This window comes from Embiotoca jacksoni, unplaced genomic scaffold, assembly GCF_022577435.1.
Source record: "Embiotoca jacksoni isolate LCO1_2020_lvr unplaced genomic scaffold, fEmbJac1.0.p SCAF_22, whole genome shotgun sequence".
Taxonomy (NCBI): Eukaryota; Metazoa; Chordata; class Actinopteri; family Embiotocidae; genus Embiotoca; species Embiotoca jacksoni.
Genome location: NW_027185363.1, coordinates 285,256 through 303,595, shown reverse-complemented (window position 1 = coordinate 303,595; position 18,340 = coordinate 285,256). Strand labels below are relative to the sequence as shown.

At 39.5% G+C, this 18,340-nt stretch overlaps 1 protein-coding gene across 3 annotated transcripts in view; it reads right to left on the bottom strand.

Annotated features, from left to right (window-relative positions):
- Positions 1-528: 528 nt before the first annotated feature.
- pik3r2 (phosphoinositide-3-kinase, regulatory subunit 2 (beta)) overlaps positions 529-18,340 on the bottom strand; it is a 34,376-nt gene continuing 16,564 nt past the window's right edge. For 2 of the 3 annotated variants that reach the window (XM_069157026.1, XM_069157027.1), the window contains exons 3-16: positions 17,469-17,561; positions 14,800-14,874; positions 13,619-13,768; positions 12,208-12,418; positions 11,918-12,003; positions 11,720-11,822; positions 10,788-10,886; positions 10,419-10,599; positions 10,152-10,271; positions 9,341-9,483; positions 8,956-9,132; positions 8,759-8,830; positions 8,454-8,624; positions 529-7,823 (exon numbers count right to left, since the gene is read on the bottom strand). In XM_069157026.1, the coding sequence (XP_069013127.1) occupies positions 7,610-7,823; positions 8,454-8,624; positions 8,759-8,830; positions 8,956-9,132; positions 9,341-9,483; positions 10,152-10,271; positions 10,419-10,599; positions 10,788-10,886; positions 11,720-11,822; positions 11,918-12,003; positions 12,208-12,418; positions 13,619-13,768; positions 14,800-14,874; positions 17,469-17,561 (1,895 nt within the window). In that variant the 3' untranslated portion in view covers positions 529-7,609. The remainder of the gene's footprint in view (positions 7,824-8,453; positions 8,625-8,758; positions 8,831-8,955; positions 9,133-9,340; positions 9,484-10,151; positions 10,272-10,418; positions 10,600-10,787; positions 10,887-11,719; positions 11,823-11,917; positions 12,004-12,207; positions 12,419-13,618; positions 13,769-14,799; positions 14,875-17,468; positions 17,562-18,340) is intronic. The other variant, XM_069157028.1, reaches the window with a different exon arrangement.

The following is an 18,340-nucleotide window of genomic DNA, read 5'->3' as shown; positions in this document are numbered from 1 at the left end:
TATTAAAAAGTAATGAAAGTGTTTTATTTCACGCTTTCCAATTTTGTGCATATTATTATGCACAAAATTAAAAGTAAATATGGACACATGTCCATATTTACTTCCCAACAGTTTTCTTTGTCACCGCCTTTATTGGTGCAGTTTTGGTGCACGTGCATGAAAAAATAGGAACATACTCCTCAGTATTTTTACATTGTTGTATTGGTACTTTTACCTAAGGATCAGAATACTTCTCCCACCACTGCTCTTAATGAGACCAAAGACTCTACAGGCCATCTTTCATTTGAGAGAACCAATCTCCCCCCCCCAAAAAAAGTTGAGACCTACAATGTAAATAACAGAATTTTGCTACAAATGAAGGATGCCATCATGTTTTAGGCCTATATAGAAAAAAAAAAAATCAACCAGTACAACTAGGTCATAAATATACAGTATGGAATAGCGATGTTGTGACAAGGTAACGATTAGCTCGTCTTTTGGGACAGAACAACACAGCCGGCAAGAAAAAAAAAAATCAGGGCAGCACGCTGTATTTTATATATCTTTTATTGTCTTTTAAAATCATTGCATCAGCCTAAAGAAAGAACCGTACAGATCAAAGAGTACCTGTCTGAGGACAAACACAACTCTGAAGCAAGCTGTACATGAGAGAGAGAGAGAGAGAGAGAGAGAGAGAAAGAACTGTCGCATCCGGAGTTAAGACAAACCAACGGAGGAAGGATCACACAAGAGAAGAAGAAGAACCATCGTTTCGTGCATCGGGGTCGGGCACACAACAACCAGTGAGGCTTTACTGGCTGAAACAACAGTGCTCCCTCCGCGTTCAATTGCACTTTGGTGTAGAGTAGCTTTATCTGACTGCCCATCCATTTCCATCCACCAATTTTGAAAGAAAGAGAAGACCACATCATCATTAACTGTAATTATTGGCCTACGTCTGTTGTCGCTGCCGAGGCTGGTGATACACGAAGCAACTTGTTGGGCAACACCGTCGGGCAGTGGGTTTTGTTGCGACTGCTGTCAAATGAGGAGCAGTGTTTTAAATTGTTGTTGCTCTGTGGTGTTGCCCTGGGCGTTGCAAAAATGTACCACAGCCCAACTTGCACCCGACGTACTGTTGAATAGGAACTACCGTACACCAGTGAAAAACACGACAACATTCACATCAGATTCATCGAACAAATGGCAACCTTTCAGGTGAAATTCCAGAATGAGAAGTGGTGATGTGAGAAGATTGAACTTAAGACAGAAAAAGGGGAAATGAAAGTGCAGTTGTTAATGTCATATTTTACATGGAAGTCACACACACAAGCTGAGATTACATTGGCAAAATTTTGGTCTTCAAAAGTAGTGAAGCGACCAATAGAGCGACTGATTCAGCTGTTCCTTTTGAATAGTGTCTGCTGTGTAGTGCAAAATCAAGAATAAGGAGGCCTCCTGATAGGTATTCCTGAATTTCCACGTCTGGTTAAAAACTATACTCAAGCATGTTCACCAAGTGGCGTGTTTTTACTGTTAATTCACAACATGTGGGCATCACTCCCCTATAAATTCTTTGAACTGAGTCCTTAGCAGAGACACACCAGGCAGAGACGTAAAGGAATCTACCACACTGTGCATAATATAAACAGTAAAAGATGCAACGGGGTCTCAAGTTAGGATTCAGCACACACACAAGGCTCAGTGTAAGGTGAAGTAGTCAGCAGGTAAAGAATGACTGGTAAATACTATGTATGATGGATAAATGAATCCCGTGGAACTATATTGTTGAGCTATTATTTTGAAATCGAGGGAGCACTGTTCTCACAAGTAAAAAATAAAGAAATGAAAAGAGGAACGAACTGAAACAGGAAAATAACAGAACAAGCAGTCATAACATTTTCAAGTTTAAAATGACAGAGGAAATCAAGAAATATAAATCAATCTATCACAGCCACTTTGAGGGACAGACAGATTGATTCTCAAACGCATATTTACTATTTGGTTAATTACATATTGTAAACATTTGTATTTGTTTTTTCTGTATGGAGGAAAAAAAAAAATTCAAGCTAGCTTATTTTTTCTTTATAGGCTCTGTAAGGTTATCATTAACATATAAACAAAAAGAAAATAACCAACACTTGGACAGACAACTCTATCAGCTTTTTTAAAAAGCCAAATAAAAAAAATATATATATACTCAGGCACCATAAAAGATCACTTTCTAATGCCATCATTGTTCCATGTACAAAGATCTGCGTAGAGGAGTGATCGTGTACCTTTTACTCTGCTCTTTTGATTTCCTGCCCGTGAGTCTAAGTCCAGGCCAAAAAAAAAAAAACCCACCTTCATCCACTCCAAAGGTCTACCAAAGTAAGATACAGTGGGAAGATGGTTCACTTTGTTGCAGCATCAGAGTCCAATCTGTGGCGACATCAAAGTGTATCTTTTGTGGTGCAACTTTTAACACTGCCTCTACTCACAAAAAAAAAAACACACAAAAAAAAACTGAACGTTCCAAATGACAAAACAGATTCTCACTTTCAAGAAAAAAAAAAAAAAGAAAGAAAAAAAAAACAACAAAAAAAACTCTTCTCTAATATTTAATAAATGCAAAGCAGCCAAGACTGCATTTAACATATAGACTCAGCTCTGGAAATATTAACACATGTACACGAGCTTGCTTCATCATCTAAATCCTGATAATCATGCTTAATACATTACATATTTGTGAATCAGCTGTAACCCCAAAAGTTTGTCGGCGATCACAATGAAGCTCACTGCAGCGGATTAGTAAAAATGCCTGCGTTTCAGGAGCTGCTCGAACATGAAAGCAGCCGCGGAGCAAGTCTTAAAGATCATGTTCACATCAAAGCCTCTTTCTGATTTGTTCCAAGCACAATCCAAATCAGAATGAAATCATCCAAAAATATAGATATTTGAGTATATATTTGAAAATATTTATTCTCTAGTATGTCTCTCATTCTTCAAACCTTAATAGACACCAAATATATGTTTCTTTAAAGTCAGTGAAAGATGTGCTTTGTGTATGAGGCCATTTCAAGAAATACCATTTACAGTGTACCAAAGAAGGATGAAAAAAATATTTAATTCCTTGAATGATCGTTTTTGTCTCAGAAAAAGATGCTTTTCGAGACGCTCCAAAATGCATATCTGATATATGGGCAGGATGAAAGCTTTGAGCTTCAGAGTTTCAAAGTCAAAGCGCAATAAAGTCTTCCATCTTCTGCCCTTTACACGCCCATCTCACTGTGTGACCAGGTTTCATTGCTACTAGCTATTAAACATCTGTGCATTAAACATGGCATATATGGCAGATGAAAGTACGCTGCAAAAAAATGTTTATCTTAACATGTAACGCAGGAAGCTGGTCAGTTCTACGTTTCTATTTTTCTCTGAGATGAGCAAACTGCTTAAATCGAGGCAGAAGCACCTGTTCACGGTTTTCACTCAGTCAATGTGGTATCTAAACTTGAATGTAGTTTCACTTTCATGTGCTGAGGTTTTGAGATATCCCTCTTTTAAACTTGTGTCAACCCAAGCACAATGGAGATGAATGGAATTTAATTTGTGCTGGTCAATAATTCATCAAAAGCATAATGAAACAATGTCCAAGTTAATCTGGATAATACACAACCTCACTGTGTTCCCGTTCTTATCAGGGACTATTTAAAAAAAAAAAAATTTTAACTGAAAAGACTTGACATTTCAAAATCACAACTCTCTCCATGTTTAGATACCACCAGGAGTAAATAAAATAAAAAATGTCTTTCTGTGATTTGGATGAACTGACCCTTCAGGAAAATCAATGTTTCATCATGTTAAGTTGTACAATTTTGCCGTTTTTACAAGAATTGCATAACGAGCCAGCAGCTCTCCTTAAAATTGGTTTGAAAAGTATCACAAAGTTCATACAGCCCACATAGTAAAACTAACTCTATCATGAAAACATTGCAATCGGTCAAAAGCATCAGCTGTTTGACTGCAGAACAACAAAAGCATATACTGTACACTGTATACTCCAATACCATAAAGAAAACGTCGATCACTCCTGATATACTGTTTGAAAAACTATCGACTAAAAACACTATTGACAACTGAGCGTCACCGCCGTCTGTTAGTTTATGGTTGTTGGGCGACACTGGTTTGAGTGTGTGGAACAGCAAAAAAAAAATAAAAGTGCAGTCACAGAAGTGTTGGTCCAATAAACTGGATAATGAATGTGTCAGCAGTGGTGGATGACTCAACCAGATCGCCTGTTCACAAAGGAACTAACTTAATACAAAACGTTGAGAAATGCTGCGTGCATTAATTGTCGAATGAGCTTTAAACAACTGGGCAACGGATGTGTACTGTTCACATTTCTATCTGAGTTCTATTGAAAAAAAAATGTATCAGACAAACAACAACAACAACAACAAAATCACCAATAAAAGCTAGCTTGGGTGCACAGTGTGAGAGCACCAAGCTACTGTACAGCCCCACCCATAGAAAGAAGGAATATGTAACAACTATAAATGTAACAACAAAGAGGCACAGCTAAAATCTGTCACTCTCCTATCTATACCATGCTGAGTTGCTCTAACACACACACACACACACACACACACACACACACACACACACACACAAAACAACTATGCTCACTTGACTTTTGTTTTTTGATAAATGGCAAATGTGTGAGCCATGGGGCACAACATGTGGTGGTGGTGGTGGTGGTGGTGGCACCATCTTATGGAGAAACGCTCCAATGACAATGAGGAGAGCTCATCACAATGACTTAAGGCACGTCTAATCTTTCTCACTCATGTTTGGATAGCCCTCGAATCAGAAGCACCGCTGTCACCTCCGGTTTAATTCTCGGGATCGTCTATTTGCCAAGAACTGTGCAAAATACAGTACAATTGATTCATCCTGACAGAAATCAAAATGATGACTTAAAACTTTTTTAGGTCAAGTTACTGTAAGGTTCATGAGAAGACGGGATCGGTCTGAATGGAAAAATTTGCGGCTCCCCATTTAAGTAATAGAAATGATGCCAGAAAGCGCTGTGTTCGTTGGAAGCTTGGGTCTTCAGTTGAAATTAACTCTCGAAGGACTTTTATGACCAGAAGAAATGGAGAATATCTCATTCAAGAACATAATGTAAATGTTTAACGCTCAATAAAAAAATTAAAAAAAATAGACAAAAATTTTAAGAAATCCAAATTACCAACATTGAAAAACTTTACTGTTATGAAAAACGTTATCTCGTCAATGATTTGTGACTTCTCTATACCCTTCTACAAAAATAGTTTTTTTTTTTCCTTTTTGGCATTCTCAGTCAACTATATGTAAGAAATTTGAAAGATTATTTATATTGGTTCATCTCAAGAAATCCTCTTTGTAAATCAAGTTTAAAAGCAGCATCAGGCGACGCATCTTTTCATCGCAACGTTTCCATCGACCCACATAATAACAACTGAATAACCCTGCATCTACGAGACTGTGCTTTGAATGTGACGTTGAATAGAGGTGGTACAATATTTACCTCAACCCAAATGAACACTGAGAAAAAAAACACACACAGAACAGAGGGAACTGATCTTAAAACTCTGTCTGTAAATCTAAAACTTATTACACACATACAACTGTGTTGTGCATAGTAAGACCACACACACACACACACACACCATATGCACCACAAAAAGCACAATTTTCAACCACTAGCCCAAGTAAAAAAACGATAAACAACAACCCAAATGAAGGACTCCATGCATACTGTACTGGATAGTCTCTCAGACCACAGAGGCCACCCTATATGGCACCAGGACTGGTTCTTTTTTTTTTTTTTTTTCTTTCTTTCTTGCTACATGAAAAGACATCCTTCATTTGGCTCACATTAGGCGGATACTTTGCATCCTCAAACGGAATCTAAAAGCATAGCAAATATTCTGAAAACATAAAGAAACACAGCAATGAAACTGTATAAAGTCACATACACTGCGTCTGAAATATACTGTACACGAGTTATATTACTGCTTTCTTTTTCTTTTCTTTTTTTGCACATCGATGCTCTACAGCTCTGTGAGTCAAGCTTGTGATGAAATGAACAGTCAAGCGCAAGGGAGAAGAAGTACCGCGAGTAAAAATCTGCATCAAATAAACAACAATAAACATCTGCAAGGACACTGTACCACGAAAACAGTCTACTCTAACAAGAGATGAAGCAAATACAGTACCCAAGATACAATAATCACGTAGTTTTATGCTCTGCAAGTGTCTTTTAGCATATAGAAACAAGACACATAAGAGGAGCACTAACAGTGCCTTAAGTCAATGGCTACAGGTGCTACAGTATTAAAGAGGATGAAAAAAGAAGGAAGAAGTCTGAAACAAAGAGACGTCCGATGCAGGAGTTTTTCCACAATTTCAATTTCAGAAGGAAACCTGAATCATGTGCAACTGCATTTATCGATGTACCTTTACATCTGGTGTATTGTGATTAGTTCTATATTCACAATATACCAAATATGTACCATGCATTTTTTTTTTTTCCTGTTATACAGCATTTACTGTATTTTGTACCTCGTCAGTTCAAAAGGAGACCCACTGAGAGAAAGAGAGAGAGAGAGAGAGAGAGCAACAAGCCAAAGCAGTTGGAAATAAAGATCATTTCATAAAAAATATACCTATATATAGATATTTTTTAAAGCTGTAGCTTCGTCTATGTCGACAGCCATTCATTTCCTCCTTCTTTCAACCTCGACGTGCCCCTTTATTCTAGTTACACAGGCTTGTGGTCATTCAAAGCTATTACTATGGCACTTAAGCAAACTTTCATTTTGAATCCATCTTTTTAAAACCCTCCCATCCCACAGTCTCCAGTGACTACACCCCCCACCCCCATCCCGCCGGTCCACTGGTTTCTCAGACGCTTTTAAGGTGTGAAGCAAGCAGCCTGCTTTAGCCAAGCCAGTCCTTTCAGCGGATAACAGCTCAGGCTTTTGTCTACGGAGAGTTTGCAGGCAGTCTGGGGATGACAGATCGGGCCTTTGTCTGTGGACTGTTATCTTGTGTTCAAGGCAACACAACAAAAGTGCCTCCTGTATAAATTTTTCCTATCATCCCACCATCTGGTCTCCACACTCTTGAAAAAAAAAATGTGTGTGCTTATTTTGTCTTCCTTTGACACATCTAGTCTGTTTTTTTCTTTTCTTCTCTGTATCAAATATATTGTCTTGTGAATCTCTCACACTTTTTTCATAACTGACACTGTACAGTCTTTGCTGGCTAATGCAACACTTTTTTTTTTTTTATCAAGTTGAACCTCTCTGCATCAGCCAGGCTAACTGTACAGTGCTTCGTTATCAGTAGTAGTGTGCTTATTATGAAGCCATGCTGTTAATAAGACTCTGCTGGACTGGGGTTAGTGTGGGAAACTAGCACCAGCCTCCAGCAAAAAAAAAAAACACGTGCCTTTTTATTGAACCCTGGCTTTTAAGTCTATTTTACCTGCCACTTCATACACATGAACAAAAATCGTCCAAGGGTTGATTTTGTCTCAATGCATACGAGTGAAAGTTTTGTTTCCCACCCTGCTTGGCGTCCTACACTGCTGGTGGATAATTCATCTGGGGTGCTGGTTCTGGTTCTGGTTCTGAGAGCGGGCCAGGACTGGGTAGGCCAGATTTACATTCAGATGGTCGTTGTGTTGGACCAAGGAGACGTTTTTGTAGTGGAGCACCAGGTCTTTGAGGGACGAGTACAGATTGTAGGGCTCGGCGAATCCATAACCTGTGGCCGTCTTGTAGATGACGCAGTGCTTGGTGTCCCCCTCCACACTGAAAGAGAGGACAGGGATCATGTTTATAGATGTTGTACTGTCCTGTGTTGTCATTGCTTACTATATACAGTAAATATAAATGTACATATCTACTTAAATCAATGATTTCCTACATTCCCCAGGATGAATATTGACAACCCAACAATAATTACCTTTGATTATGATTTAGCCTCCTCCACCACCACTAAGTAGCTTTTACACTGTGGTTTGAGTACAAACAATATACTGTACAATGTGTAATTATGTCATCTTTAGAGGTGCTGCTAAGCCTATTTTGCTACCTTTGGTCTGAGCTAGGCTGGCTGTTTGGCCCATTTCCAGTCTGTATGATAGTCTAAGCTAACTGGCTAATGGCTAAATCCTTTTATTTACTGCACAGACAAAAGAGCTCTTCTCATATAATTCTCCACCAAAGAGTAAATAAGGATATTTCCCAAAATGTTGAACTATTCCTTTAATATATGACTCAAAAAATAATGTAAATAATCTGTTTTATACAGCTTTTTTGAACACTCATCTGTGTAATTAAAGAAATAAAATATCATATCACTAAAGGGAGATCACATCACTAAAGTGACTTTTTGTATGAATCTTCTAACTTTAAATTGAAAGAGAAACACAAACTCACACTACAGAACAGGCGTAGGAGCCCTTCTGTGATTGGCTCTCACGGATGAGAAATGTTCCGTCACATTTGCCTCTCAGCATTTCCTCGGCCTGGGTGCGCTTAATATCACCCACATACCAGGTACACTCATCATGGTGGGGTGAGCCCTCATCCTCCTCCAGCGAGTAGGAGCTGAAGACACAGAAATAATGCAGCACACGCTAAAGCACACGCCTCGTCACGCACAAAACTCTGAGCTCAACCGCTGCAGCATCCAGTCATCACGGCACATCTTGATGAACTGTCACTTGATGTTAAACACTCACTCATCAGCATCATTCTTTATGCCCAGCCATTCATTGATCCTCTTCTGCCTTGTCCCCTTCTGTGTCAACCATCTGAAAGCCAGAAACACAACAGATTTAATGCTGACAAAGTTCACGGCTTTATATGAATATTTAACTGAAGTATAAAGCAGTTGTATTTTCAATGAATGACGGAATCTGGAATTCGTTGTCCTTACATCAGGTACTGGTCTCTGATCTTGCGGAGCTGCATGAGATCCGGCTTGAGGCTGTTCATCTTCTTGTCAATCTCTCTGTTATCAGACACCTGCTGTCTCAGGTCCTGCTCCAGTTTACACTTGCTGTCATGGATCTCCTTCACACGAGACTTCAAACGCTCAGAGTTGCTCTGGATCCTGATTAGAGAGAATTACAAATTATGATTACAAATGTTTTCAAATGACAAGATGCTGCTCCAAATTAGCAGCTTGGTTCAGTTTTATGGGATAAGTAATCAAAAAAAAACAACCAAAAAAACCCCCCGATATTCGTCCACTGCATCTGTTTGCTTTAAATTAATGTTTTATTTTGGGATTATTTAGAATGCTGTGCACGTATACGTACTTCTGAATTTCCTTTTCGTTGCCCTCGCGTTGGAATCGCTCCAAGGACTCTCTGCTGTATCGCTCCTGAGTCTCACACTGCTCTTCAAAGATCTTGATGGTCTCATTGAAGGCTTCAATGGCTGTGCGCTTCATCTGCAGCTCCTGTGGAAAAGAGGGAGAAACGCCATTCATTTGATGTTTTACTGTGTTTCATTCAGTCTGGAGCTGCTGAATCACACATGGCATGCCTTTTTCCTGCCTACTTTAATCCACATCTATGCAACATTACACTGGTACATATAAATTAAACTTCATAAAAACTCACATCTTTAATCTTAATACGCATAGTCATTTAATGTGTTATTCTTTGTACTACATGTATCAGTATTTCTATCTATAACTTTATCTGTTAATGTTGATAAAGATTAAGTGGTGTTATCTACTGCACACATGTATAATGTGATCGGTTGTTTTAAATTGGTATTTTTCATGAATTCATATATTCTTTTTAACACATTTTAATAGTTTTGGCTGTAACTGGATGATTTTGGATCAACAATTTTGGAAAATTATTGTTAAGGACATACTGTACATATTTTTTTTGTATAATAAGTCAACAAGGCTCATACAAATAAGGATTCATCACACTGTGAAGCCCATCCCCTGTGTGTGTGTGTGTGTGTGTGTGTGTGTGTGTGTGTGTGTGTGTGTGTGTGTGTGTGTGTGTGTGTGTGTGTTTATGGATCAGTGTGTGTGTTTATGGATCAGTGTGTGTGTGTGTGTGTGTGTATGTGTGTGTGAGAGTGTGTGTATGTGTGTAGAAGTCATACCTGCGAGGTGCGTGTGTATTCCTCGTACAGAGAGTCGTACTCGCGGCTCTTCTCCTGGTACTGCTCATGATAGACCTTCAGCTGTTCTCCCACCTCCTCTATGCTGTTCTCCTTCACCAGCTGAGCCACGCGAAGAAAAGATGTTTGTCATAAAAACATTCAACTTTCGCATGATTTCAGAAAGCCAGGTGGCTTGCAGAGGGTTTGTGATGTGAATTTCAAAACTCAACGATCAACAAATGCATGGTGATCTTCAGCATCACCCACCTGCTGGTATTTGGAGATGGGGTACAGAAGCTTGGTGTCCAGCTTGGGGTTGTACTGGGCCAGGGACTCGTGTCGGTAGTGATTGATGAGCTCCACAACAGACAGGAAGGTCAGAGGCTCTGAGAAACCGTAGTGTCCGTCTCTGTGGTAAATCTTTATCAACTTGTTGTTCCCCCCTTTCCTGCAGGGGGAGACAAGAGCCAAGTGAGGATGACAGGATATAAAGGGACTCGTGAGCTAAAATGTTGATTGTCTGTTAACAAAGGTCTGGTTTGTTTCAGCTGAATATCAAAAAACAAATATATTCCTGTAGTAAATCTGCAGTACTGTAGTATGTCAGTATTGCAGGTGTTCAACACGTGGCTTTACCTGAGGGTGAGCGTGTACTCGCCCTCCAGTTTACTCGAGGCATCTCGGACCAGAAAGGTGCCGTCTGGAGTGTCTCGCAGTTTCTCATTCACCTCCTCTCTGCAAATATAGCAACATTTTTACATGATTAACACAAAAGGCATATTCAGCATTTCCATGTCCACTTATCTGCGTGGTGTAAGATAAGATAAAGACTTTATTAATCCCACAGTGGGGAAATTTAGTAATTTTGTTGTCGTCCTAAAGACTTTGTGGGTCCCTTAGTGGATGTTCACAAGTAGCCTAAAAATGTGCGATAATGCAGTCTGTGTGAACTGCAAGGGCGCCAACTGCGCATACAACAGTGTAACAAAATTTATATTTTGAAGAGAGGCTATGTGAGGAAATTCACTGTTCCACAACTTATTATTCATCATTTAAAAATCACACAAATGGCGTGCGTCCTTTAAATGGGCGGCAGTACCACCCTCACTTTGATTTGTGCATGCTTTCCTCCAGAAATCCAGTGCTATGTCCGCTCACTGTGCTTGGGATGAGAAGGCAACAAACTAAATTTGTTGGAAAAGGCAGACTAACCCTAGGAACCCAGACCCTAACATTTTAGTACAAATGGAAATACATGAACGTCTGCTGTCCACGTTGAAAGACCACATTCGTCAGCAGATGCAGAAACCATCAATTGGCCTTAACAGTGATTAGTTCTACTTACACAACAAAATGAGAACATAAATTCAATAATGTTAAGAAGGTACGGGAAGGTACAAATATGTCTGGAGGTGTTTCATGTATACTTTCAAGCAGTCCCACCATTTAGCAAAACTATCTACATATCCACGCTAACTTTAAGGCTGCACTTTTATACAATACTTCAAATAAATGGACATCAGAATTGACTGTGATAAATTTCATCCAGATCTGTTTTAATTATTTACCTGGAAATTTCTCCCCAGTACCACTCAGCATCATTCAGCAGGCTGCTCGTCTCTGTCATGGCTGATGGTGTCATTTTTGACTTGAGTGGCTTCGCTGGGAGAACTGGAAACAGACAATCACAGATAAAGCGCCCAGAGATCACCATAAAAAAAACATTTTACACAGATCTGAACAGTCTTAAAAACAATGAAACTTACCTGGAGGAGTGAGGTCTTGCTCCGCAGTTCTCTCTATCAGCAGCCTCTCCACCACCAAAGCAGGGAACTCCTCATCTGATGTCAACCTGCCAATCAATAAATCAATCAATCGACAAATAAAGATTACAATAGCTGACACTGACACACATTCAAAACACTCTAGATTAAAAAAAAACTTTTAATTTTACCTAGTGCCCCAGCAAAATGACAAATCCAACATGGCAATTTTTCATCACCTTTTAAACTTTATTCATATTTATTTCAGTCTAAGAGAAAGAAAAATCGCTTACCATGGAGTAGAGCGAGCTGTCCATATCAGCAGCGGTCCAAAGATCTTCCCCAGTGTGTGTGTGTCCAGGCCGTTGCTGGCCTGAGCCTGGGTGACCTTGGCCAGATGTGTGAGGAGGTACTGCAGGGTGAGACGGTGATGGAGAGGGACGGTGGTGGAGTTCTCAAGGACCAGGCTTACCTCTCTGTCATGGCTGCCAGCTACTGCTCCATCTGGAAGAGAGATCCCAACAACTGTGAAGATGATATCCAGTGTGTATAGACACAGTTAAAGCACTGTGAAAAACTGAACAGTTGTTTGTACACTTTTAAGAGAGAATCTGAGCATCTTTGATCCTGAAGTCGATCACACTGTTTGGTATTTTTCACGTGGTTAAAATGCACGGGGTCAACGCATGTCTCTGTAAATAGCTCTAATATATATCTGAAATGAAATCACCCTATTCTTCGTGAGGAGATGAATCAGCTGAAGGATTTCCAACATGCCTCAGGGAGCTCATCCTCTCCCGACACTTGACTCTATTCTCTTAACGCTGACATGAGACTGACCTCGATCAGAAGCCTCCAAGGCTGAGTTTAGTCCTCGTGCAATTCTTTTCCTTAAATTACAGTCATTGAAGCACTAAAAGGTGCTTTTCTATCCACTAAAACAACATCAGCAGCTCATTTTAGGACTTGTGCTGTTCTGTAACACTGCACTGCCATTTTGTCTACACTGTATAAAGTCTCCATCTCAGTCTGTCAGTCAGTTAGTGCACTGTTAAGTTCAAAAACATTTCCATAAAACAAGCAAAATCTACGACCACGAGTGAGACTATTTCACCTGTTTAGACACAAATCAACTTCTTTCAAGAATTCTTAAAAACTGATTTCATTAATGCTAGATCTTAGGCAGTCAGGAAACCTAAGAGATTTAAAACAATACAGTCTTTTAAAAAGGACCATACCAGTAGTTTTGCATGTTAAAGCCTATCATCTGCGAGTTATTTGCGCTTCATCGCTGTAGATCACTTTCCAAAGCACACAACTGCTTTTTACCTCCAAATTTTAAGGCACCATTAATTTCAGTTCACGTTAGAAAATGTAGGAGCATCAACTTGAATTTCTCTTAAGACACATAATTAATCTCAGACATGATGTAGAGAGCTAAACGTTCACTCTCATAAACTGCCCATTTCAAACAAGTTTCAGGTCCTGATGTTGCTTTTCATACAATAAAGTGAAACCCCGCTGGGACACAGCAATGTAAAAAGTAAAGTTGTGTTTTGGGAAATGACCAGCAGTGATGTACAAAGCCTGATTTGTATCATCTAAAAAAAATTCCATTACAAGATGCATAGAAGATGACATCCTTTTCTTGGTGTAAAACTCGTGTCATGCAGCTTTAAGCAGTTCCACACGAGCTTTGACTACCTGTCGACTGCTGGAGGACCTGCTGCTTCATGACAGCACTTTGTAGGTGAGGGTAGATAGACGCAGGGATGACAGGAGATGGGAGGTCTCTCAGGTAGTGCAGGACACTCTCAGTCAGGTAACCTACATCCCTCTGACACATGTCACCCTCTGGAGCACAAAGACAAAACCCGAAGACAAAAACATTTAGGGGCAAATTAATACACGGAAAAATTCCACAAAAGTTAAAAACAAACAATCGACCACTGAAAAATCTGAATGTCATATGGGACTGACGCTCAGGGCCTGATTTACTAAAGGTTTGCGTGTGTAAAATCACGTGTAAACTCCACACCACCAAAAAAAATGTCCAAGCTGATCTACTAACGACGTGCAGTGAGGATTGCGTCTTTCAAATGTGCAATTTAACACACGCTGTCATTTTTGCATGTTTGCCTGAATGCATATGTAATATTGGGCGTTTTGAGTTGAGCGTGCAAAATACTGGGAGGGGAAATGCAAAAAGATCATTTTAGCACCCACAATGATATTTACAAACCTGAAAGTAGAAATAGGAGAAGTGACTGCATGTGTATTTTAGTATGACTGAAAGGCGCGTATTAATCAGATGCGCACAATATGAGAGACAGCTGCTGTTATTGTGGTGAGAAGGAGAACAGAGGAAACCAAAGAATACGTAGAGAACGTGGTTTTACACCCGTGGAGGAATAAATTATTCAGACATATCGTCTGTCCAGTGATGATATTTCAGAATGAACTCAATGATGATTTAAAGCCAATAACGAGGAGGAGCCACGCAATACCAGCATTAAAAAAAAAAAAACTTCTTACAACTCAGCATTTTCTTGCCTCTGGATCATTATACTATACATTATATAGAAACCATAATTCTCACCCGGTGAGATTTACCAAAGAGAAAGGCACCGAACTGGACCTGCTGAATTGTGTGCTGTAAAGATGTATTATAGACTACATACTATATACAATACTGCTCATGTTGGTGTTACCTTGATGGGAATATAGAAATTAAACATGAACCATAGTATGACTGAAGAAAATAACATGCGGGCTGACAAAAAGAAAACACTGAACTTTCTGGAATCCAATTTAGTGTGTGATATGAACACAAATGCAGATTAATCTTTACACAATGGAAAAACAACTAACTAAAGTGAACTCACCAGAGCTGAGGCTGTACACTGGGCTGTCTGAACCTGAGGAACTGGCTGTCCGATACAACGTTGTGCAGTCCAGACCTGAGAAAGACAGAAGGAGCAAATGAGTAAAGTCCAGCAAAATCTCGTCGAGTAGAAAAAATAGAACACGGTTAGACAAAGTAGTGAGCTGAAGTAGCAACAGCACTATTTCACCCATAGATAATACGTTTCACAAGATTAAATGCACATTTGACCACAACACTGCAGCCAGGAGCTCAGTCAACTCTGTGGCTGCATGACTTAAGACGAGAGGATCCCAGTTTCTGACGGCTGTCGACGACCTGAACAGGCATGGCTTCTGCTGAGTGACGCAATGTAAAGACAAACAATGGCGGCAGCGAGAGCGCCTTACTTCTAGAGTGATGAAGAAGCAGAGTTTTGTCTTTCAGTGATCGAAGAACAAATAAAATCATCTGTTTAGCTGAGAAAAGCCTTGAAATTTTGACCTATTTAAGTCTGTAGCGTGCAAACTACCGGGCGACATCAGTCACGTCTGTGTGTCTTTATCCTCTCTTCCCTTTTCTTTAAGTGAGGGATGTTTAATATCTTGTTATTCTCAATGAGATAAACAATCTGAATCCTCAACGGGATGTTGACATTAAATAGCGCTAAACCCTCTATAAACCAAAGTGGTGTCATTTCCACAGTCAAGTCTGATTTACATTCTCAGAATTGTCTATGTTGTAAACATTACAGGTGCTTGAGTAAACATGCAATAATTAGTGATAGTCATTGACCAGGATACTAGAGTTTCTGATGTATACGGGAATATGAATAACCAAATTTCTCTGTGTGGCTCTCTGAATAAAATTTAAAACCAGGATAAGCCTCATAACCGTGATGCTCAAGTCCATTTAACCTGTAATTGAGGACAAAATTTCAAATTTCAGTCTTATGTTGTTTTCATTCCAGTCTCACGTCCAACATCAGAGAAGGTAATCTATCAGTTGTGAGGGAGCAGGTCCTTCAAATGTTCAAAAACCAAGAAATATTCCCGTGCTTCACTTTTGTTTGTTCTTTACTCGGTGGAAAATATGTAATTTATTTAGAGACTCCGAAGAACAGAGAATTGAAAATTAAGACTCTAAAATAAACCCTACATCATCACGTTACTTCAAGCAGATTGTTCAGTCAATTTACTGATAAAAGAAACCCAAAGAAAAAACACTATGGCGATGAAAAACCCTTTTAGAAATTCTGAGTCTAGACAGAAGCAATTCCTCGAGACAAGCCAGTCTCTCAGGTAGTTGTGAAAACCACACTGTGCAGTCAGAGTGTGAAAGCATCCAACACTGACAAGTAACTCAATATTCCTGCGACATTATATTTACATTTAGAGACAGACCTTCTGCCGCCCCTGTGGCAGAGATCAATATTTAAATATGTACACGGATAAAAATACTTTTAAGGGATCGCGCTTACATCGGTAGCCTTTTTTTTGGTAAGTAAAATTAGAGTAATGGTAAGAGCATCTACAAGCAGCATGTAGCATATAACGTGAGTATACTTATTATTCTCACAGTCCAAGCAACAGTCAAATTTACATCTCATTGACATATTTTAAGACTTCTCTCCATAACTCATCTCAGATTTCCTTAGTGACAAATAACGTAATGAAAAGATGAACGCTCTATCTCAACTACAAACTACATACAAATGCTAAGCGAGGTTTGATTATGTGTTCACATTAAAAAAAAAAAAGAGACAAATCATGTGCGCCTAAAACTGTTGTGCTTAGTTTTCGATCCTTTTGATGATTTTTTTTTTACATTTGTATGTTGTTGAAGTGCCTATTGTCTCAATGCAATGCGCAAATGCAAAAAAAAAAGTTTAATCAGCAGTGTCATTCTGAAGTCAGTACAGGTTTTGTATTTTTTCCTGTACAAATTTATATTATATTACATTATGTGTATTATATTGTGTAATAATTACAAAACCACTACATTATAAATATCAGTCTTGAGACATGGGAAGAATTCAAATATTTCATAGACTGAATGTAGCTGTACAACTATAACAATGACTCAGTTAATCAACTGGTCAATCTGCAGAAAATTGACCAGAAACTCTTTTGATAATTCATAATTTGGCTCGATCAAAACTTTCAAGGGTTCTTATTTGATGTTTTTCTTCATAAACTGATTATCTTAAATAACAATAAGAAGTTTGAAGTAAGTCTAGTCTGCGAAATTTTTGAATGTTGTAGAAATGTTTTGACTTTTTGTACATTAAAGAGTTTATGAATGAGAAACAAGAGAGAAAGTAGAAATGAAGACAGAAAAAAAAAAAAAAAAAAAAGGCAAAACTGTGAATGGAGTCCCGCTGAGCTCTATTTGTTAATAACATGGTGTGAATCTAACCCACAGTGCAGAACGCTCAGCGAGACCAGTGACAACTCCTCTGACCGAAAACACATTAAACTTCAATGTAGAAACTCGATATAAGTCACTAGTGAACTGGGGAGGTGCCGTGACTGCTGGTGACCTTGCGAGGACATTTCTGCAGCTGTGTGACTGTCTATACGTCTACACTTGTGTGAATGCAGGCACAAGAGCGAGGGGGCGGGAGACTCTTGCATGAAGACAGCCAGACCGACTACACATGAATACACTGGCCGAGTGACATGGATATACCTCTCTTCTCTATGGCTTGGATCAAGCTGACGAGGGCAGGGGGAGCCGTCTCTGGTGGGGTGAACTGCTCGCTCAGGTCCGGCACAGAAACAGCTGAAACAACAACACAAATCTCGGTTACGCCGCTGCACTGACAAGCCCACTGTTAACTAGGAGCAGTTGGAGATATAGAGCGTGTATAATGTCGAGAGCATGAATAACACCTGTGAGGAACACCAGAAAACATGTCCATTTTGAGTTTAGTATCTAATTCACAAGCACAACCATTTTGCAAAAACGGACTTCATTTAAACCTACTTGTTTGCACGGTATCAAATAAAACTCCTCAACTTAAATAAAACACAGACTCATGTCACTCGGGCAGCTTGTGGTCTGCAAGTCTGGATGATGGCATGTATAGCATATGATAATAAAACCAGAACAATTTAGTAAGTGTACAAAAGAAAGAAAGGAGGTTTTATTCAGGACAGAAAATAAAAGAACCACAAAAGAAAAAGAAATAGACTGTGGATGGCGAGAAAAACTTTATCTACTTTACAACTCCCCGTAGACTAAATCAAACATCTTTTCAGTAGGAGAGAAAGAGGAAAGGAGAAAGCAAGAGGGGGGGGAAAAAAGAGATCCCATTTCCCTCCCTCCCTTTTTTTCCCTTTTCTTTTCTCCCCTCTTGCTTTGCTTTCTCTCCTCCCCTCCACTCCGTCCCGCTCGCTCGGTGTTTCGCCTTAGCTCTTTGCGTGAGTGGAGCACAATAAAGGATTTAATCAAAACTCCTGAACAAGCAAATGCCCTGTGGCAGTGTGCCAGGCCCAGCCCGGCCAGGACAGGCAGGCAGCGCCTCCTATTCGGCCCCAGAACAGGGCTGGGAGCTAGGG